This window comes from Mucor mucedo (assembly GCF_025094135.1).
Source record: "Mucor mucedo strain NRRL 3635 chromosome Unknown EV154scaffold_9, whole genome shotgun sequence".
In the NCBI taxonomy this organism is placed as follows: Eukaryota; Fungi; Mucoromycota; class Mucoromycetes; order Mucorales; family Mucoraceae; genus Mucor; species Mucor mucedo.
The window spans coordinates 457,863-480,480 of record NW_026252293.1 but is presented as its reverse complement, the minus strand read 5'-3'; the positions used below and the strand labels follow the sequence as shown (position 1 = coordinate 480,480).

Below are 22,618 nucleotides of genomic sequence, written 5' to 3'. Positions count from 1 at the left end.
TTTAATTCCACCCTTTATTCAGGTGGTACCATTCATGGCAAACTTTACCCCTTCTTTATGGTTTCCCTGTTTTAAATAGTACATGGTTCCGGCTTTTTAAGCAAAATACCTTTTTTTTTGCTATTATCATGCCTTATTAAACATCTGAATCATGTTTCTCCGTCTACTGGGGTATTCTATTAGCGGTGGAAGATCCCCAAGCGGAGAGGGGGGTTATAGTTTATTTGAAAGAAGGGGTGGGGGTGGGGGGACATATATTAATAGATGAAAAGGTCATCATGAGTGGAATCCATATTAAAGTAGCTGCATCAAGATGCATAATCTCTGATGTTGCAAGTCATCGTCTGACATATTAAATAGCAGCAGTTGCCACTGTTAAGAATATACAGAAAGAATGACCCCACCATGAATTATCACCTGAGCCCATACATTTGAGCATATGTCTTGATTGGCAGGGTCCTACTAAGATCATCTGATAATAATATTTGCAATTCTTGTCTCGGGATAATAAACCTATCTACACCACCGTATATATACATGTGTGGGTGTGTGGGTGTGTGCACAGACACACTTGGTATTTCCCTTGTTCATAAACATTGAACAGACTCGTCGGAGTCTTATTATTATTTTTATGAGACCCAACTTTTTTTAATTTTGGGCCACACCCAAGAAAATGTTTGCCAAAGCTTTCTTCAGACCCATAACACGAATTAGTCTACGTACAATGTCAACAGAACGCGAACAACAAGTCATTTCAAACTTGAACAAAGTCAGAAAAGAAGTTGCTGAACTTAGCAACACTGTAAGTCTACGCAACCATTACTCATTTCCAGTTTACTCATTTTAGCGGTTTCTAGGCTCGTTTGGTTGCTGTCAGTAAATACATGCCAGCTGAAGATATCGAATATGCCGCCAAAACTGGTCAGACTCATTTTGGTGAAAACTATGCAAGTATTTTATTCTCTTTTTTTTTTCACGTGAAATAATAGCTCATAACATCTTATTTGTAGGTTCAAGAGTTGGTTGAAAAGAGTCAAAAGGTAAGGTAAAAACACACATAGCAACTCATGTCCCTTCTCTTTATTAACAGCATGAACAGCTTCCAGCTACCATTGACTGGCACTTTATTGGACACCTTCAAAGCAACAAGTGCAAGACAGTAGCAGGTAATAATTTGAAAGTCACAATAAAACACGAGAAATATATTAAAAAAACGAGGTGTTTGCCAGCTATTCCCAATCTGTTTTTGGTAGAGACGATTGATGGTATTAAAAAGGCCGATGCTTTAAATAAAGCATGTGGTACTGTTGGACGTCAAAACAAGCTCAAAGTGTATGTGCAAGTAAATACTAGCGGCGAAGAAGGTAACACACAAAAGAAAGAAAAAGAGAGAGAAAACTTATGAAATTGCCTGATTTAGCAAAGAGCGGTGTTCCTGCCTCGGAAGCGTTGGATGTTTGTAAGCATATTAAGGAAAATTGCCCCGCTTTAGAATTGTATGGATTGATGACTATTGGTATGAAGGATCGTGATGCAGCTAATAATCCTGATTTTGAGGTAATTCTATATATATTAAAACCTGATTAAACATGTGTGTATTGATTTGTGATCATTTAGAAAATTGTTCAATTGCGAACAGATATCCAAGCAGAGTTACAGCTTGATCGTTTTGAAGCAAGTTTCGGTATGTCTTCTGACTTTAAGGAAGCCTTATCTGAAGGATCAAATAACGTACGTGTTGGCACTGCCATTTTTGGAGGAAGACCTCCCAAAGCATAAAAAATATAATAAAAACCACGTCATCAAACGAGTAATTTAAAAAAACTTTTTTATTTTCCCCTCCCACTTTTTTATATTTTATTTTTACTCTCCCTTTTCTTTATATTTATCAGTCGATAATAGTCATCTGTATTTTAAATGGAGTCAGATTACAACCAAGATTTACCTCATGAACTGCTGGAGAAACTTCGTAATCTCGAGTTAGAATTAGAGGATGGCGACATTACTTTAAAGGGGTTTGAAAAAAAGAAGGCCAGCTTATTAGCAGCTTCTAACCCAACCACACCCACTTCTCCACATCAAAAGACAGACGCTGAAATACTGGAAGAGTTAGGCCCTGAACCCAGTGCTGCCGATGTAGTGGATTTTTTGGATTTCCTACCTTCACCCACCCATTCACCTGTTTTACGTAGTGCAACCTTGGATATTGGTAACACTTTTATGGAAACAAGTCATCATCCAGTGCAACCATCATCACTACCACCACCACCCGTACCATTACAGCAACAACAACAGCAACAACAACAGCAGATGTATGCTCACCAGCAACAGTCATACCCAAGGCCAGTACAACCACAATACAGGCCTTATAACACAGGTCGTCCCATGATGAATAACGGTTACTATCCTGTAGTAGGAGGATCACCTCTTCCTAACAATAGACCACCTTATCCAATGCGTCCCATACAACAACAGCAACAACAACAGCAGCGTCCTCCTCCTGGTTCTAATCCATACTATTCAAATGGACGTCCTCCTCCCTCTTCACAAAACTATCGACCTATCAATACTAATTATCAACAACGACCCATCATTTATAACGCCAATCCCAACATTCCTCCACAGCAACAACAGCAGACATCCCCTAGACCAATGTATAGACCTCAACCACGACCCAATAATGCCAATTACCAAAATTACCGACCACAACCACAACAACAGCATCAACAACAACAGCAATACGCTCAACCTCAATATATTCCATCCTCTACAGCGAATTCAGTTCGAAACTCGGAATTACAATATGGTAATTATGCTTATAATAATACCGTCAATAGATCTCCTTCTGGAAACACAGGCTCACACCCTACAGAAAGACAATATCAAACAATGTCCATGTATTCTGCAAGAAGTGATTCAACAGAATAGTTGTTAAAAAAAAAAAAATTAAAAGCAGCCCCTCTTTTCTTTTTTTTTTTTTTTTTCTTGATTTTTACGTGTGAAAAAAAAAAAAAATAGCTCACCTTTTCCTATCTTCCCTTCTACCCACCCCTTTCTCCAAATAAAGGCTTAAACTTTTCTAATTTTATCTGCTGCTTTTTTTTTTTTTTTTTTTTTTTTGTAAATGTTTGTGTGTGTGTCTGTGTTTTAAAAGGAAGAATTACATGCAACTAAATTAACCTTCATTTCTATTTTAGTTGCACCACCTTCCACCATCCGAAAATCACCTTCCATTGCTTCTATCAATACAGGCAGTAATGTCAATAATCTCCAGTTACCCGTGATCTCCGCTAATGATTACATGGTGCAAAAGAAAAGCAATCGTAGTAAATACGGCAACACATCCATTGTCAAATCCTTTCAAAACGTCGAACCTATCCCCACCCCTCATTTCCAAATCGAGGATACGCACAACATGGAAGAATTAGCAGGTCGCCAAATGTTACCTTCCATCGCGCGTGATATCCCCTTTAAAATCGTCGACATTCAAGACAAACAAGACCCAAGTTTATTTCATTCAATTTCAGAACTATCAAGATACCGCTCCAATAATAGCGCTGGGAGAATTACTCCCGCTTTCACTCAGGTCGATGACAAAGGCAAAGAAATCATCACCTTGACTTGGGAGAAATTAACTGCCCGGGCTGAAAAAGTCGCCTCCGTTATTCGTGATAAATCAGGTCTCCAAGTAGGTGATGCTATTGCTCTCCTCTACAGAAAAGTTGAAACAATTGATTTCATTGTAGCCTTACTCGGTTGCTTTTTAGCAGGTATGGTAGCTGTTCCCATCAATGCCGCTGAAGAACTCTCTGAACTTTGGTTTATTTTACGTGTATCCAAGGTTCACTTGATCTTGACCACAGATACTAACCTTAAAACACTCACCAAAAACATGAAACTACGCAACCTGGATTTCCCCAAAGATTTGGATTGGTGGCCCACAAACGATTTCGGCTCCTTGTACACACATCAACTCAAATCAGGTAAATATAGTCCCATGCGCTCAACACCACTGGCCTATATCGAATATACCAAATCCATGAATGGTGAACTCAAGGGTATCGCTGTCTCTCATCAAACCATCATGAGTCAATGTCACTCATTTACAGCAGCTACCACAGACACCGTCGTTTTTTCTTCACCTGCAGAAGATGGATCTACTACTACATCTGTACTACCAAACTGGGATACACAAGGTGCTGACACCCTCTTGACTTACATTGAACCACGTCAGCAAATTGGTCTTAACATCTCCATCCTATGTTCCATTTACAGCGGAAGTCATACTATCTTTGCAAGCTCTAATGTCATGGAGACACCAGCCATCTGGGTTTACGTCATTTCCAAGTACAAAGGTATCACACACAAGAGTGTATCACACATTAAAATAGTTTTGTACTAACTCTTGGAAACAGTGACAATAGCATTAGCAGGATATCCAGGCCTTTATTATGCTGCGAAATCATACCATAAGAACCCCAGAGATTTCATCTATAGTAAAAAGACTTTACCAGATCTTTCAACACTTCGTTTACTCTTGGTCGATACTGTCATTGTCAAACCAGATATAAATGCCTATATTGCCAACAAACTGCTAAAACCTTTAGGGAAAACCATGTTACAATCTCCCTTGGAAGTTGTGACACCCATTCTTTCTTTACCAGAACATGCAGGTGCCATTCTTTCCTTTCGTGATTTCCTTGGTCCTGGTAAGATGGAAGAATTCGAACAATCCTATAATCAACAGGATAATACCACCACCACACGTAAAAAGACCACCTTTGCTGTAGGCAGATCCAGAGATGTATGGGAATGCACTCTAGACGCAGACGCTTTACGTCGAAAAAAAGTTGTGGTCTTATCCACATCTACTACATCCAACGACATTCATCTTGAAGAACCGGGCTCGCTAAGAGTTGGATCTCATGGCTTTCCGTTCCCTAAAACTACCGTGGCTATTGTCGATCCTGAAACCACTTTGCTTTGTCCTCCAGATATCATAGGTGAAGTGTGGATTGACGGTCCTTCGCTACCAGATGGATTTTGGGGAATACCTGCATTGACAGATGCAGTCTATCATGCTTCTCCCGTGGTGGTCCCCTCGGAAACACTCTACCCTGAACCTTTTGCTCAGACTCAATTCTTACGTACTGGATTGTTAGGTACAATGATTGGTGGAAGGCTCGTTGTCTTGGGTCCATATGAAGACTGTATCCGACAACAACGTTTAGGAACAGAGTTAGGGATCGAAGAAACCCACATGAGTTCAGATATCTTGAACACCTTGACAAAAAAATGCCGTATTGATTCATGGTAACTATTGACGATAAAATTTCTCATAATTTTATATGTGTGTTGAATGAATGTCTCCCCTCTTTTTTCTTCGTAGCACATTATTCGAGATTTTAATCAATGGACAATATCTACCTATTCTAGCCATTGAATCACAACAAACATCGACAGCAGACATGTCGAAAATGGCAGAGAACGCCGGTGATGTAGTCATGGCATACCATGGTCTTCGACTATTTTCAATTCTGATTGTCAGTAAGAGCACATTACCTCGTTACATAAAAGACGGTAATCAATATATTCATCATTTGGTCACCAAACGTCGATTTCTGGCAGGCCAATTGCCCGTGCGTTATCTCAAGATGGACATAGACCGTACAGTCTTTACCGCAGCTACTTCTCTAGTAGAAAACAGTGAATCTATTTGGACCTCCAACTTGGTCTCTCATGAACGTGCACTTGCTTTACAATTAATTTCACCGCGTACACGTCTCCAACTTTCCGGTATTGAAGTCAGCAAAATCGTCATTGATGAACGGTCCGGTTACGACCTATCAAAGTTTACAAACGTAGTAGATATTATGCTGTGGCGCACCTCATTATACCCAGAAGAAAACGCCTTTGTTCTCGTCAATCAACACAGTGCTAAACCTTTTAGCTGGCGTAAAATCAATAATCAAATCGCTACCATTGCCAACTATTTCTATACCAATACCAACAATAGAAAGTTTTCACTGAAACCAGGAACCAAAGTCATGCTGTTGATGAATTTTGGTGTGGATTTCGTACGTACCTTGTATGCTTGCTTCGTCTTGGGTTTGGTACCTGTGATTTGTGTACCTCCAGATCCTATCCAGCCTTTACATATACGTATTCAAGAAGATGTAAATATCATGATGCGAACACTTCAGCAGTTAGATATCGCTTATATCCTCGTCAACACACAATCCGATGAACTTTTGAAATCCAAAAGTATTCAAGCAGCCATTAAACTTTCCACATCCTTTGATGGCACCAGTATCAACAGTAAAAAACTACCCGAATGTATCAATATTGATAAGGCACCTCGGTTCAATAAATTGTTGGGCCCCGAAAGTGGGTTCTCGGTAAGATCGGAATGGACTTCAGATAAAAAGCGAACGGCGTTTGTCTCTATTCATCAATCCACAGATGATTATGCCCATGAGTATATCTCGTATAGTCATGACACCATTGTTTCTCAATGTCGGTCTCAAAAACTCACCTGTCAAATCAATTTTAAGAAACCCTTGATTATCACGGGTCTCTCTGCTTTTGAAGGCTTGGGTTTATTACATGCTGCCTTTTGTGGTGTTTATGTCGGTAAGATATCAAGAAATCTGATAGGGGTGTATAAACGTCTAACATTTTTTTTTGTATAGGATGTGCTACAATCTTGATACCAACAGCAGAGTACAGAAACAATACAGCTAGTTATTTCGAATTACTCGCACGAAACAAATCTCCCAGTATTTGCTCAAATTATCCCTTATTCGACCATGCCATGACAAAGATCAGTCCTGCAGAACAAAGACTCATACCGCTTCAAAATACCACCAATTTTATGATTTCCGTCGCCAGTCGGACAAAGCCAAGATTTTGTAATCATTTATCCCTTCCCCCCCTTTTTTTTTACGGATCAAATACACTAACCCCCTTTTGCTGTTCATTTCGTAGATGAAAAAATTGCCAGATTTCTATCTTTAAGTAGAGTAGAAAGAGAGGCCATCAATACTATTTACAGCCACGCTTTAAATCCAATGATCACCACACGTTCTTACATGCTGGTTGAACCTATTGCTTTGATTGCTGATCTCGAATGGTTAAGACAGGGTATCATTCGACCTTTATCACAAGGAGATGAAGCCTCTTACGGTGTCGTCTTGCATGATTCCGGTATCGTGCCCACAAATACCATGATCGCAATTGTCAACCCCGAAACGCTCACTTTATGTCCAAGTCATGTCATGGGTGAAATTTGGGTTTCTTCAGATAGTAATGTTCGATCGGATCTGCTTGGAAAACTTACACCGGAAAGAACAGATGCGACTATCGCTGGATCCGATAGAAGTGTCACTTATATGCGTACAGGCGATATCGGATTCTTATGGAACGTACAAAGAGGAGGGATACAAGCCCATGTGGAAGAAGGTCAATGTCTCTACGTCTTGGGACATTTAAGTGAGGTGGTCACGTCTAATGGATTAATGCATTTTGCACTTGATATTGAAGAAAGCGTGGAAAATTGTCATCAAGATATATTATTTGAAGGATGGTAGGAGCTTTTTATAGTATCACATAAAAGGAAGGAATAGCCAGACTGATAGAAATTACTCTTTTATTTATATGTATAGTTATGTCATTCAAATTGATAATGAAATTGTAGTAATTGTGGCGGTAAAACCTTCCATTGCACCTCCATTATCGGCAGTGCCTTTAATCGTCAGTTCAATCTTGGAACGTCATTCTTTATTAATTGATACGGTTGTTATGGTCAATAAAGACCAACTACCCAAAAAATTCAATAGCGAGAAACGACGACGAAAAGTACTTGCCATGTATCTAAAGAAAGAAATGTAAGTGTTTTCTCTTCATTTTATCTAATAACAAATGATTTAATCCAACTTTTGCCTTAGTTCGGCTATTCATGTAAGCCGTATAAAAAATCAACATCAACCCATCACCCTACCTCAATGGAATTCCATGCCTACCCTCGACAATAGCGATAACATGTCCATGATATCTTTCAGTCAAAGATCAGCTCATAATCTCATGTTTGATGCCGAGTTTAATTCAAGTACCAATCGACTCTCCGTGCCTGCCTCTACTCGCTCTCGTAAATCAAACAGTGGCGATTCAACCCTTGGAAATTAAGATATATTTTCCTTCTTTCTTTTTGTGTCTAATTTTTTTTTTTATATTATACTTATTATCTTATCTAACCACCATCTACTGATACATAACTTGATAGAAAAATTAAATAAATATACGCATAAAAAACCGATAAGCAGCTGATAGTAGATTTATGTGAAGGGACATATACGACGACCTTAAATTAATCACGGCGACACGTGCTCGATTTAAATATATTTTCCTTAGGATTATTCTTAGAATTACAGAAATGCAGTGCTCCTTGAAAAAGACAGGAACTACCAGAAAAAAGAAAACAGCAGCGTAGCTACTTGGTTCAATATTTTATCTTGTATTATGGTATTAGCTATAAAATACATTGAGCATCACACGTATAGTGTGATGCTATTAAGAATTTTTAGTTTTTTAAGAACGCACACAAGCCGGTTTTATTTCACTCAAAGAATGACGCTGGTATATATTTTACAAGCATTAGTTCAAAAAGAATGCATGCAGCTCCAAATAAGCTAAAAATCATGCATATAAAACAAAATTACAATCCAATGATAAAATAAACTGCTCACGTGGCATCTTTTATTGCAGTAACTGTCAAAATATCTATCGTAATCTGATGTCATTTATTGCATTCCTTCCAAGTAAACATCTTTGTAAAATAAAAAATGAATATAAATTATTTAAATTATATACAAATAATTTGTGACAACTTAATGTTTACGGGCTTAGTATGATGTTTTCAAAACAATGGAATATCAGCTTTAAAGATCGCAACACTCTGTAAATACAAACAGTCGAATTTAACTTTCTGCAGATCCTTTCGATCCAAAGTAAAGTTTATTTGTAAATAAAGTTATCTATAATTTTATTTATACCTTGACGTCTTCTTGGAACGGATTTGCATTTATTTGTGTCCCGTATTTCTGTTTGAGAAATTTTAGCCTGAATCCGTACTCAGGGCGTAAATAACGGCTATTACGACGAATTATAAAAAGACTCAATTTTTTGACCTATCCCATATTTTTTATTATTTCTCATCGAATATATTTTTTAAAGTCAAAATGCATTTTTGTGGTACCTCTATCTGTTTGGTTGCTATCGTCCTAATGGTGACATCTGTAACTGCTTCAATTAGCAGGGATGGTGATAATGGTGGTATTCGTGCTGGAGTTACTCTTGAAAAAAAGTGTAGCATCTAATGGTAATGCCATGCGCCGCAGAAGAATGGGGGTATCTGCAAGAAAGAGATATGTAAAAAATGCTTTAGCCGCAGAAGCAGAGATACCGGAAGTTATGTTTGGTCCTGTTAAAAGAAAATTCTTAGGAGATAAATCCGATGGAGATGAAGAAGAATGGGATGAACAATAATACAGTGAAGGCCTTTAAGATTTATTATAAGGGACCATATATGGCTGATAATATGTAATCAGAGTAGTTGTTATACACTATTTTCCTAAATTATTCGCTTAATAAAATAAATTTTCAATCAGTTACAGAATAAATAATCAATTAATTTTCCATGCATAGCCTACAAGCGAAATGAACTAAAGAGACATATATCTGTTATCATTAAATGGGTATACTGCTAAAGTAGAAGGAAAATGTTTCATCATATTGAAGGACCCGGATAAGTGCCCTATTGTATGCGTATAATATAACTTTCATTTAAAGTCACTTCATCCAAAAGACTAACCTGCTTAAGCTTGCTCTTAAAAATTGAATGATTGGGTTTAAGCCAGATAACTATTGTCTTCTTTTAAAGCCTATTTTGATACGAACAAACAAGAAAAACTTGGCATTGTTGTTATTCACCCATAAGGGAATCGAAGGAGTAGCAAGCCCCCACCCCCTCTTATTTTTCTCTTGCCAGTACTCTAGATGTGTTGCTTTACCAAGAGTAAATTAGATACCAGTACCTCGTCATAAACAACACGCTTATTGGCAACAAATGTATAAGTGTATAAGTATATCGAAAAGAATGGATATGGATGCACCAGATTTCCTTCCTTACCTGACACCCTGAAAAGGTAATCTGTCTTTTTGTCAAACCCCAAAACTAAACAAAAAAAAACCTAAAAACACTCGGACAAGTACAGTTCTACTTGAAATAAAGTTTTACTTCATTGTACGTATAAGGGATATCTGGAATTAGCTATCTATTTATTCTAAGCAATTTTTATTTTACTTTGAATGACATAATTATTTCCCGTTTGCTTTCGTATATTTTTTAGGCAATCCGAATTTTTCTAAAATGAGTATGAGATAGTGTCTTTTTTCAAAAGAGAATAAGATATAAAATAAGAGCTAAAAAAAGTGCATTTATTATTGCTTCATGCGAATTTCATTGTTCTTTGATTTTCTCCCTTTTTTTATATAACAACAACAATGAAAACTTATAAATAGTCGATAAAAAAGTTTACCTTAACCCTTACTCAATTTTTATTCTTCTCTTTCATTGTTATTTTACGTATAATCATTTTTATTCTCAAACTTATTAAACTTTATACGTAAAAAGTAAATATTGTAACAACCAATCCAAAATTGAGTGTCATTTATCTAACATGTTATTATACATAGCAAACTTCTTACCTCAAATAACTGCCCTTTTTTGCCTGACAAGGGTTCTGATATATCCTTGTCAGGTAAGCCAGGTACACCTGGAAGTAATATGAGCACATCTAGATGAACAGTTTGGTGTTTAAGCTGTTTATGTCATGGGTAACTGGTCTGCTCCTAATAAAAGATTTCATGAGCCCATCCGGAGCCTTGGTTTCCGTCGGTTGCCTCAAAAAGCTGGTAAAAGGGTGTACTTGATTGATGAATTTAGAACAAGTCAGTGCTGCCCAGCCTGTGAACGTAGAAGTCTTGAAACGTTTCGAATTGTCGATAATCCACGCTCTCATAAACGAAGGGCAAATCCTCGTGTAATCAGACATGGTCTCTTAAGGTATGTTGATTTCACTTGTTGATAATGTTTTTATTCAAATAATCTTTTTTTGTTCCTGTGACAGATATACAAATCAAAATCGTAGAGCCATGACGAATAACACAAATAGAATTATTCCTCGTCTATGGAATTGTGATATAGCTGCTTGCTTGAACATAGTTAATATTGTTCGTTTACTTCCTGCTGGGAACGACATTAACCTAATATTTTGACGTCGAGAGGCTATCCCGGACCAACGGAGCAGAGCAAAGACCCAAAATAGCCAAGCAAACATTAGAAATGTTTGTCAACATTACAACTAGAATTTTCCAGGCCTGTCATCGCAGATCAACTATATACACACTTAAGTGGTAAACGCAATTTTATTTATGGTCTTTGAACCAATCTTTTTTCGGAAGATGAACGTATTTTTTTTACGTTGTGAACGAATTTTTTTTATTTATGAACGAATTTTTCTATTAAATTTTTATCTAATATTTTCTAAAAATAGTGTTAGTTATGTTCTATTAATTTAATTAAATACAGTCAGATAGAGCCCTGTCTCTAATAGAAGTAATGGTTCAGTATTCTGATAAAAACAATACGGAACAATACATATAATCGCCTTAAATTTATGAACTGTGAAATAAAATAGCTACCAGAAAATGGCTATTGCTTGTTTATATATACAAAATGTCTTGATATTAAAATTCAGAGCATTGATTTAGTATATAAAACGGTTTATTTGTTAAAATCCCTAGTTGGCCTGTGGTTGTATTTAGTTCAGCGCATACCTAGATGTATATGATTTTATAATACAGTTCTTCGTTTCTAACAGTTTGCCGACAGCGATTTTATTTTTCCTATTTAATTGATGGAAAAACCTGCAAAATTTTTATTACCCATAAAAAGTATAGGATTCTTAGAAGGTATATTTCCAGCCAATCTATGTGTGGCGCAACGTCTCAACCTTCTACACAAATAAACAAGTTTCCATACATTCAGAAAATTATTTTACTGGAGGACCTACGTATTGCATAGATACGGCCGGGTGGAAAGGGCGGATCAAAACCACATGAGATGTTTTTATGTGATCATATCTACACATAAACGGCTCCTAAATGTTTTCCAAGAAAGGTGTGAGGTGGGAGAATGTTGATTTTGAGTACCTGAGTACCTGAGTATCTAAGTGCAGCAATTGTTCTTTTGTTGAGTTCTCGATACTTTGTAGCACTGGTATTCTATTTTGCAACTGCTAAATAATTAGACAATTTCCAATATGATACCAGTCTAAACTTGAAAAAAAATGACCAGAGATAGTACAAAACATCTGTCAGTATACAAGCCGTGTTATAATTATCAAATTTTTCTTCAAATTAAAAGATTGTAGCCACCTAGACAAATAAACAAATGCTCTCTGGTCATTACTACATCACTTTGTCGTATTTTGTGTACTTTAATTTGTAATTGTCACTACAATATCTTTAAATATATATTTTAGTCATCATATTCTTGCTTTTTCCACTATTTATAATGGCAACTTAAACCACTGCTCAAGTCTCCCGCTCATCACCCTATTATACACAAGAATTGTTGGAGAAAGACCAAGTTGATTCAAAAACATTTTTAAATAGTGGACGATGCGGATCCTTCTAAGGTCGCAGAAGGTTATTGGCAGTCGCCGTATTGATGAAGAAGAAGCTAAAGCAAATAGCGCAACTACACCAAACTAAGATGTCCCCCTTCAAATAAAATGGGAGACTCTGGTTTTTAAGTAATATGTTCCTGATAATAATGCTACTGATGCCGATGACGATATCATCTACAATAATTGCATAAATTGCTTGTTCTCGTAAAAAGCATCTAACTTTTTTATTTTTATTTTTCAAAATGTTACTCATTCTAGTCACCAAATCACAACCAAATATCGACATCAGACAACATGGAGGAATTAGCAGGTCGCCAAATGTTACCTTCCATCGCGCGTGATATCCCCTTAAAAATCGTCGACATTCAAGATAAACAAGACCCAAGTTTATTTCATTCAATTTCACAACTATCAAGATACCGCTCCAATAATAGCGCTGGGAGAATCACACCCGCTTTCACTCAGGTCGATGACAAAGGCAAAGAAATCATCACCTTGACTTGGGAGAAATTAACTGCCCGGGCTGAAAAAGTCGCCTCCGTTATTCGTGATAAATCAGGTCTCCAAGTAGGTGATGCTATTGCTCTCCTCTACAGAAAAGTTGAAACAATTGATTTCATTGTAGCCTTACTCGGTTGCTTTTTAGCAGGTATGGTAGCTGTTCCCATCAATGCCGCTGAAGAACTCTCTGAACTTTGGTTTATTTTACGTGTATCCAAGGTTCACTTGATCTTGACCACAGATAATAACCTTAAAACACTCACCAAAAACATGAAACTACGTAACCTGGATTTCCCCAAAGATTTGGATTGGTGGCCTACAAACGATTTCGGCTCCTTGTACACACATCAACTCAAATCAGGTAAATATAGTCCCATGCGCTCAACACCACTGGCTTATATCGAATATACCAAATCCATGAATGGTGAACTCAAGGGTATCGCTGTCTCTCATCAAACCATCATGAGTCAATGTCACTCATTTACAGCAGCTACCACAGACACCGTCGTTTTTTCTTCACCTGCAGAAGATGGATCCACTACTACATCTGTACTACCAAACTGGGATACACAAGGTGCTGACACCCTCTTGACTTATATTGAACCACGTCAGCAAGTCGGTCTTAACATCTCCATCCTATGTTCCATTTACAGCGGAAGTCATACTACAGTGTGTCCACTCTCAAATCGAACACTTTTTGAACTTGGTGGTACATTTTTTGAAAATAAAATGGAGCATTCAACCAATTAAATTCGAACAAAGTTTGAACTTAATTTGGAACACCTTTCAAACTTCAATTGGAACACATTGTGAATTCAGTTCAAACACTTTTTGAAATTAATATAGAACATTTTATTTAAATAGGGATTTTTTTTTAAGCAGCATTCGAAATGATTTTTAGAGTATTGGGTAATGTTGACGAGGCGGGATAAAGAGACATCATTACAATCTTCAGTTATTCTTTGTGCAAGCGTTCCAGACTCCATAAGTTGGTTACCCTTCACTTTATACTTAACTATAGCACAGAATTGTTCAATTGGATTTAATTCTGGAAGATATAAATTTGTATCAAAACAACTGGGTTGATACACAAAATTAGAAAAAAAGCGAAAAATGTGTATCAAACCAACAAGGTTGTTACAAAAAGACGGAGTTATAAAATTTGTATCAAATCAACTGGGTTGATACACAAAATTAGAAAAAAAGCGAAAAACGTGTATCAACTCTACTTTTTCTCCGTTGTTTTTTATACTTTGTATCAACGTCACAAAAAATGAATCAGCAAGCTTTAAAAGAACTTCTTTCTTTTGAATTACCTTCTCATAGACTCCCTGGCAGTGATGTTATTTCAAAGTATATATTACAACACAAAGACGTAGTGAACATTATGGTAGAAAGTTTGGTTGGTAAGTAATTAGACATGAAGGGGGAAATCAGCTTGTTTAATTGTCTTATTTATAGGATTAGAAGGAAGAGATTATTATAACCCATGGCCACCACAATGGCCCAACGGAAAAATTTCAGATATTGTTTATAAATGGTTATATCACTGAAAAAGTTCAGTGTGTGTTTGACGAAGTCTAAGCAGCGTAAGAAACTACTCCATTCTATGCCAAAGAAGAAGGTGATAGTCTGTCTGTTGTGGGTTGGCGCCTTGTGCGAGAAACAGCCCGTGCAGAAGCTCTAATCACTTGGTTCAACAACAATACTACTTTTGATACCACGTCTCCCTCTCCCAGTATCCATCCTCGTCGATCCACGCCCCTGCCAGATAAGAATAGCCTCTCCAAGGAGGATACAAAAAACACTCAGTAATTAAATGATTATGTCGAACTATATCCTATGCCTATATGCTTCGTTAAATGCCAATAGCCTGGTTAAATCCAGATCAACTGAAACACCTTCGTTTTCAAAAAATGTGCAAAAAATATGACATCCTATGTTTCCAAAAAACCCAAGCTCGATCACCTGAAATTATCAATTCCTTAAACATTTATTTTCAACCGCACTATTCACACTGGACTAAGCATGTCGGTATTGTTTCCTTATCATCAAATTTTAAAATTACCCTCCTTAATACCGAACCTGTTTATGCTGACGATTTTTTTCAATCATGTCGCATTGATCATCCCCAACAATTTTATGAAACCTTTTATGTACTCAATATTTATGCCTTAGCTTGTACTCCACAAAGTAGAAGGGAATTTTTCGATAAACTGACTACTATGCTATATCAGAAACAGGACACCATTAATTTTAGTCGTTTGATTATATCTGGTGATTTTAACTATTCATTGCTACGATCTCAGACTTTGTCTAACACGACATCGTTAAAGTGGCTTAACTTGTTAAAGATTTACTTCTATGTACCAAAGTTGATGCTGCGTTTGGTCTTCTTTCCATGGTTTAGCTATACGACGGTATTCGGTTTATTTGCCAGCATTACGGAAAGCTCTTTCCAAAGTACTCTACACATCTTTATTTCTTTTCAATTATGAGAAATGGTATTCTTATTATATTTGGTATGTACTCTGTTGAAAACCGATAAATTTAATGAGTGAAAACTACGTTTTTTTATTGTTTTTAAAATAATTCTAAAGAAAAAATCTTTTTTTGATTACGATCCAACCTTCTATAACCTTCTTCTTATTGTTCTATACTAGTCTGCTATATTGTAAGCTGATTTGTAAGTACTTGGTTCAATGACATGATTGAACAACCTTATCGTCTTCCATTGATATTTTTTTTTCTCACATGTGTCTCCTTTTTATCCTTTTGCCCTTAGTCCTATTAAATATATTTATTGTCTTTGGAAGACGATTTAAAGTTAAAGAAGTGTTATCGATTGTGTTACAACTATTGAGTTTTTGACTTGAGATCAGTATTTTGGTGATACGTGTCACTTAACGTATGTGTCTAAGTTCAACTGTATCATCAAACATTAAAGTTTCTATAAAAGGTCTACTTTTAATGTTTGATTTGTAGATTATTACATCCTGCATTCACTAATGCTTCATGTTTTTCATCTTATTACATAATCCTCTTATGTAACATCTATGCTTATAAATATAAATGTATCTTCCATAATAAGCTGTCTCTTATCCTTCATGAGGTAGCTAATCTCATGTAGGACTTATTATGTTCAATATCTATTTTATCTATAGCACTTCATGTAATTACCATATCATATAGTTTTCTATTACCTTATATGATATTGGAATTGTTTCTCAATTTGTGCAACACGATTGATAAGATCGTTAATCATGCCTAAATAACTTTATTGTTTCTTCATGGCTTTTCCGTTTTTATTTATTCGTTTACATGCTTTCTTATCGTGCATTATATAGTCATTTTCTCTAGAGATACACCTCAGATACAACATACTCTAATCTCTTGATCAACATTGGCAAATACACTTCTCCTATCAGTATTATCAAGACTGTCCCTTGAGGTTTTTTATATCTTGGAGTTCCAGTCATTAAAACAAAAGTCATATTTGGTATTGCTAGTCCTTTACCTTCAGGTGTTATCATTTTATTTCTTGAGCACGTTGCTATTGTCAAATCTTTTGGAAGAATCAACGACTATACCATTAACCCTGATCAAGAAATTATTGCTATTGACTTGACCAATATTTGGGTATCTTTCTTTGGGTAAGCGAAATACCTTTCAGGAAAAAAAAAGATGTTAATTTTATTTTCGGAAATAAAGCATATCCTTCAACTGGTTCTTTTTCTCGTACTGCAATTAAGTGTTAAAACTCCCTTCGCTGGCGTCTTCTCTGCACTTGTTGTAGTGCTTGCTCTATATACCCTTACCCCCGCTTTCTATTACATTCCTGACGCCGTCTTAGCTGCTATTGCCATTCATGCCGTTGCCGATTTGGTGTCCGGCCCTAGCTATATCAAATGTCTCGCATTTGTCAGTGTTTGGGAACTAACTGTTTTTGCTATCACTGTAATCATTAAATTCATTACTACTGTTGAATATGGTACTTATGCTAAATTGTTATTTTTATTTAATAAAAAATGTAGACAATAGCTACATATTTTTCTGTCGATAAAAACTAGTTCTCATAGAGCTGGCACTGGTAAACGTACTAAAATATCCTCTAGCTCGTCCATCACGATAAATTACCTCCCATGGAACTGGTACTCTTTTGTTATTGGTACGGGTATTGGATTTATGACTAGCGATATAGTTTTTGACAAAAGTCCATTGGTTGTCTTCGGCTGAACTTTGTACCTGTGGTTCCTGATGATCTACATTATTTGATTGTGGGGGAAGGGAAGATACTAAATGTGATGGTGATGGTGATGGTGATGGTGATGGCGATGCTTCTGAGGACGTTGGTGCATGCTTTTGTTGAAACTTTGATAGAATTGAAGATGCTCCCATAAGTGAAAGTTCTATATGAGCTTCGGTATTGCTATCAAGTGTGTTTGCACGCAAATATGACAATCCTTGTTCAATTTGGTCATTTGCACGCATACTCAAAAAAAGAAAATCTCGACTTTCTATTTAACAGATCTATCAAGTATATATTGTTGTTGTTATTGATAGTGTCTTTGGTACTTCTTCTACTTCTATTTCCAATAATATTGCCGGGTCTGCATTTACTGGTACTGGTGCTCGTACTTTTGCTGGTATTGTCAATATTGATGCTGGAGAAATTCATCAAGGTTATCATATTCGGTGATATTACTTTCGAAAATTTCTTTCGCGATACTGTACAATTTTTGAATTGTTGAATCAGCTTGAAATGGATTAATAGCCAACGATTGATATCTTCCAGTGAGGAAAAAGGACAATCCAACCAGCGGGTGCAATGGAATATTCTGTAAGCTTGATTCAATTGAAGTACGATCAGCAAAGTAACATGATTCAGCCCATGTTTCCTTGCGGTATTTCAATAAAAATGTATGCACCATTGGATACTGTGGAAAAAGCAAGACCAAGGAACCTATGGAAGCCAAGGTGAAGTCTATCGATCTCCAAACCACGAAGCTACGCGCCAAGTTTCTGTGCGAAGAAGTCTTTGTTTCCGTTAATACTTCTGCCAGCGACCCTATACTATCACGCAAGCATCTAAAGTGAAAGAAAAAATAACATGGGTTTTTTAGTATCTTTTTTCGTATATCTTTTTGAGATTATTTGACTTACAGTAATCGCCCATCGTATAGACACGATTAACTAGCCGCAGCTGTGATATCACCACGTAAAAAAAGCTGGATTACATCTCTTGTTTTGTTTGATAAAGATAAGGAAAGAAAAAAGGGAGGTGAAAAAAAAAACGAGTTTTAATGATAAACAAGAAAGCAAGTTTATGTCAGGATGATATAATGGATGACTTCCAAAATGCAAAATAGAATTAAATAGAATAGAATTAACTCCGGGAATTTGATTTTCCGAGTTAATTTTTTTTTGTTCCAAAACCATAAAATAGAATTAACTTTCAATAAATTTTATTAATTTTCATAATTCAAAATTTCTTGCTCTCTCGCCTTCCAATTAGCATAGTAAACAGTATTAATTTGGTTGACGCCAACCGTTCTTACACTGAAGTTGTGTAGTCTCCATACAAGGGTCAAGATTTCATAACGCTTAATTTTATCCGAAGGAAGCTTGGTATGAAGTCTTCCAAAAGACCCTTGTATGGCTCTCATACCCCATTCCACTGCCTGTCTATGCTTGGTAATGATAGCATGTTTCTTTTGTGTCTGCACGTTGGCTCTTTCAATGCCAATTGCGTTTTCTCTTGGTACACTTAGCACTTTGTTTTCAAACTCTCGCTTACAAGGGAAAGCAGAATCCGCAAGAAGCTTGAAAGGGCTTGGACATTTGTAAGCAAGAAACCTTTCGTAAAGTGGAATTGCTATTTCGGCATCATGCCAAGAACCAGGACAGTTATATCTATAAGAAAAAGAGTCAATTTAGTTTTGTTTGTTTAGAGAATCAAACAAGTATGTCAATCCTACCTCACATAGGCGATACAGCCATCCGGGGTATATACTAAAACTTGTGAGGCATAGCAATCACCTTTCCATCCGTTATAGTACGCATTTTGCTCGAATGGGTCTTCAGGATGTTGTATTCTAAGGTTAAGACCGTCAACAAAGCCAAACACTCCTTCTAACACCTGTTTCTCAAAGTCATTTGTGGTGTTCGTAAGCACCATATCGTTAAACGTTGTCATTTCATCTGTAGTGGGCCAACCAATTTTCCAACGAGGGTCTTTTTTGTTTTTTTCAAAAACGTTTAAGAGGGTTTGAATACCCATAGTTTTAAATCTACTGAGTGTTGCAGCAGGGACACCAAATATTATACAGAGTGTCTCCTGCTTCATGGTGTTATGCAACCACATCAGAACCAAAGCAAGTGTCATCACCGTGTCAAGTACTCTTTTACGTCCAGCCGTGCATTCGGTTGGATATTCTTTTTGGAATTCTTCGTGTAATTGATCGAATGCTCCAGTCGTCAAACCAAAATGACACATAAAGGCATCATCCTGACGACCATCAAGCAACCTTTTAGCAGCCGATTTAGTAGGTGAATGCAGACTTTTTGACGTTGTGTAGAATCGTTTAGAAATACGGCGTTGAGATTCAAGATAATTCATGTACTGATAGGCAGCAGCAGAAAGCAAAGTAATATGCGATAATAATGCTAATTTACGCTTTGTTATAGGGGGCATTTTGTATCAAAAATATAAAGGGGATAAAGAAAAAGGAAATGGATGATAAAAGAGAGATTAACTTGTATTTCGTTACCAATACAAAAGTGACAACAATTGGGTTCCACAACATCGAATCTCATAAGTCACGCCATATTATCCCAACAAGATGATTGATTCAAACAAGTCTGACATAATAGCGTGCTTTATTAAACAACGTGTTATAAAAACCATAATTTTCGCTTTTTAAAAAAGCCTTTTTTCTTTCTTTTCATATAACTTAATAAAAATAACAATGGGCAACGTAACAGGATCTGTCAGAATGACTAAAGATGAAAAAACCTATTTACTGAAAATAGTAAAGAAGGTTTTGCCAAGTGGAGCGGACGAATGGTCCCGTGTAAGCCAAATATATATGGCTGGACAAAAAAAAATTGTCGAACAAGAAAACGAGGCCATCAGGTTGGAAACAGGAACCAAGGGAACGAAGGTTGCCTATGAGCGTAGCGGCAACTCTTTGAAGGCGGCTTATCGTACATTGAGAACGGCAAAAGCACCAACAGGTAAATTATCATATAATTCGAGGTGTAATGAAAGAAATCTTGCTAACAATGATACAAACAAAAAAAATCTATTAGGCAACTCAACCCCAACTACTTTGATTACTGATGCAAAAACAATTGAGGACCAAATTGCAATCAAAGGCTGCTTATCACAGCTTCATGGTCACACGGATTCCGAGGATGAAGAGAAAGCAAGCCGCATGCATCATGGAGGTAGCGGCTTTCGCTCAATTGATGATCTGGTAGAGCAGAGTTTAACAGACAGTGACAAGAGTGAGGCATCTCCTCGTGCAGTTGGTAGAACGGTGCCAATGCCAAAGAAGTCCAAAAATACCCACCAGCATATGGAGGACTTCAACAACCATTTTGGTGTCCTGGCTGAGGCAATTGCGTTGTCTCTTCGGGGAGAAAATGAACCAAAACCATCGGTCCCAACCACACGTTCCGAAATGACCAACGTGACCGATGTCAATTTGGAAATGATTGAAAATCGTCTTGGAGCTGTTGACAATCAATTTGAGGAGGTCAACATTCGCCTGGATGGTGTGAAAAATGGCCTCAAAAGTGAACTCAATGATGTCAAAAAGGAGTTCAACGAGTTGAAGGAGACGGTAAATTTAATCAATATGTTGATTCGTATCATATATATAAACTCTATCTAACCGACTACATTATCAGATGTCAGCGATGTTTGAATATATCAAGACATCGGTAGCTAAGGTAGTTTAACTATTATAAATCATGTTTTTTTTATTCGTACTAAAAACCATAATCTTTATATGCACATTAGCAACCTATTCCTACTTCTGAAAAGGGCAAAGGCACCCGTTCCCAGAAGCGTAAAAGAGCCGAATAAATAAACGTTTTTGACAAATATTATCCATACATCTCATATCTATTATCTGCATATTATTAGCGTTTATCAGAAACAAAGTATTTAATAGAAATGTTTTTTTTTTTTTTTTTGGAGTTAATTCTATTTTAATTCGGGGGGGTAGGGGGGTCGAATTAACTTCAAAAATTTAAGCAGTGAAATTTAAGGTTAATTCCACGTTACACAACCCAAAAAATTAAGTCTATTCTATTTAATTCTATTTTGCATTTTGGAAGTCATCCAATCAATTGATTATTTAATCATTCATTCATCCAATCAAATCTCAATTTCCTTTATACCTACATACGTGTGATGTTTTATCAGTGTTTTTTCAAGCATATTTTATGAAGAGAATATCCAGTTACTTCAAAAGTAAGAAGTGTATACATCACAAAAGAAGTTACAATAACATGTCCAATATGCAGGCATAAACTTTTTTTTAGGCGAACTGTGCAGACTTTAACACGTTTTATGAGGAGGGGGGGGTTTATTGATAGTTTTCAGATTATGTGACTACGAGAAGTTTTGCAATTCACCGTTACTTCGTGCTTGATTTGAGAAATAACGAAAACGAAAACCACTGGTACAACCTTGTGTTGAAGGAATAATTGTTGACAGTAAGACATCAGTCGAAACATAAAATGTAAGTCAACAGTATGTTGAACTTCAACAATAATAGGAGGGTACTTTTTTGGAGCATCGTTTACGGGCAAATAAACAATATCGGAAACTTTTCCGTTGGGCCATTGTGGTGAAATTGGAGATGTGCTGAGCATTTCCTGATCGAGATTCCCAAGCCGACATGTCTGAGAACGACATGTTCGGCGTCTCGTTCAACTTCTTTGAAGGAGGACCACTGAACTTCTTGTATCTCTGTATCAGTGATACTTGCCCTTGTTTCGTCTATTAAAAAGCAACTGTTAAATAATTTTCAATGTACCAACAATGTTTAACGGAAGTGTCTAGACCTCCGTATTTTTTTCAAACGTATTTTAGTTATACTACTTACAGAAATTCTGGCCAGAAGACCAGCAGGCCAGTATGATGAAACCTATTTACAGTCCAATCCAAGCCATTCACGGTCTATGAGTTCAAAAACTCAAAAACTCTGCCTGAGAGGTCGCCCTCCTATAGCAAAGACTAGCCGCAGCCGCAATATCACAATATATATCTTTTTCAATTTAGATTCTTTTCAAAGAAACAAGAGTCGCTACTAAACAAACCTTTTTACGTGATCGGTTACTTTCATACGATAAAA

The 22,618-nt window shown here is 36.6% G+C and overlaps 8 protein-coding genes across 8 annotated transcripts; 6 read left to right on the top strand and 2 right to left on the bottom strand.

The window, feature by feature from the left end:
- Positions 1 to 479: 479 nt before the first annotated feature.
- EV154DRAFT_494907 (proline synthetase associated protein) lies at positions 480 to 1,824 on the top strand. Its single transcript, XM_051599966.1, has 7 exons — positions 480 to 802; positions 858 to 947; positions 1,011 to 1,040; positions 1,100 to 1,166; positions 1,230 to 1,364; positions 1,421 to 1,557; positions 1,618 to 1,824. The coding sequence occupies exons 1-7, from the start codon at positions 674 to 676 to the stop codon at positions 1,777 to 1,779; spliced, it is 750 nt and encodes a 249-aa protein (XP_051462204.1). The 5' UTR covers positions 480 to 673; the 3' UTR covers positions 1,780 to 1,824.
- On the top strand, positions 1,812 to 2,987 carry EV154DRAFT_494906 (uncharacterized protein). Its single transcript, XM_051599965.1, has one exon. It carries the CDS (start codon positions 1,918 to 1,920, stop codon positions 2,926 to 2,928), a length of 1,011 nt encoding a protein of 336 aa, XP_051462203.1. The 5' UTR covers positions 1,812 to 1,917; the 3' UTR covers positions 2,929 to 2,987.
- A 452-nt stretch (positions 2,988 to 3,439) lies between these two features.
- Positions 3,440 to 7,890, top strand: EV154DRAFT_594423 (uncharacterized protein; the record flags this gene model as incomplete). The annotated part of the gene is made up of 6 exons (XM_051606971.1): positions 3,440 to 4,355; positions 4,416 to 5,313; positions 5,390 to 6,633; positions 6,693 to 6,911; positions 6,988 to 7,585; positions 7,665 to 7,890. 6 exons carry the CDS (start codon positions 3,440 to 3,442, stop codon positions 7,888 to 7,890), a joined length of 4,101 nt encoding a protein of 1,366 aa, XP_051462202.1.
- Positions 7,891 to 9,236: 1,346 nt separating this feature from the next.
- Positions 9,237 to 9,543, top strand: EV154DRAFT_559190 (uncharacterized protein; the record flags this gene model as incomplete). Its single annotated transcript, XM_051605533.1, has 2 exons — positions 9,237 to 9,363; positions 9,443 to 9,543. 2 exons carry the CDS (start codon positions 9,237 to 9,239, stop codon positions 9,541 to 9,543), a joined length of 228 nt encoding a protein of 75 aa, XP_051462201.1.
- Positions 9,544 to 10,979: 1,436 nt separating this feature from the next.
- EV154DRAFT_393455 (uncharacterized protein) lies at positions 10,980 to 11,301 on the top strand (the record flags this gene model as incomplete). Its single annotated transcript, XM_051595141.1, has 2 exons — positions 10,980 to 11,122; positions 11,187 to 11,301. Coding segments are annotated over 2 exons (258 nt in total), but the record flags the coding sequence as incomplete, so codon positions are not given.
- A 2,057-nt stretch (positions 11,302 to 13,358) lies between these two features.
- EV154DRAFT_387608 (uncharacterized protein) lies at positions 13,359 to 13,922 on the top strand (the record flags this gene model as incomplete). Its single annotated transcript, XM_051595062.1, has 1 exon — positions 13,359 to 13,922. A coding segment is annotated over one exon (564 nt), but the record flags the coding sequence as incomplete, so codon positions are not given.
- Positions 13,923 to 17,291: 3,369 nt separating this feature from the next.
- EV154DRAFT_548109 (uncharacterized protein) lies at positions 17,292 to 18,544 on the bottom strand (the record flags this gene model as incomplete). The annotated part of the gene is made up of 3 exons (XM_051604793.1): positions 18,414 to 18,544; positions 17,956 to 18,318; positions 17,292 to 17,767 (listed from the first exon to the last, which is right to left on the bottom strand). The coding sequence occupies exons 1-3, from the start codon at positions 18,424 to 18,426 to the stop codon at positions 17,292 to 17,294; spliced, it is 852 nt and encodes a 283-aa protein (XP_051462198.1). The 5' UTR covers positions 18,427 to 18,544.
- Positions 18,545 to 21,568: 3,024 nt separating this feature from the next.
- EV154DRAFT_494893 (uncharacterized protein) lies at positions 21,569 to 22,466 on the bottom strand. Its single transcript, XM_051599964.1, has 2 exons — positions 22,370 to 22,466; positions 21,569 to 22,263 (listed from the first exon to the last, which is right to left on the bottom strand). Exon 2 carries the CDS (start codon positions 22,134 to 22,136, stop codon positions 21,861 to 21,863), a length of 276 nt encoding a protein of 91 aa, XP_051462197.1. The 5' UTR covers positions 22,137 to 22,263; positions 22,370 to 22,466; the 3' UTR covers positions 21,569 to 21,860.
- Between the last annotated feature and the right edge of the window lie 152 nt (positions 22,467 to 22,618).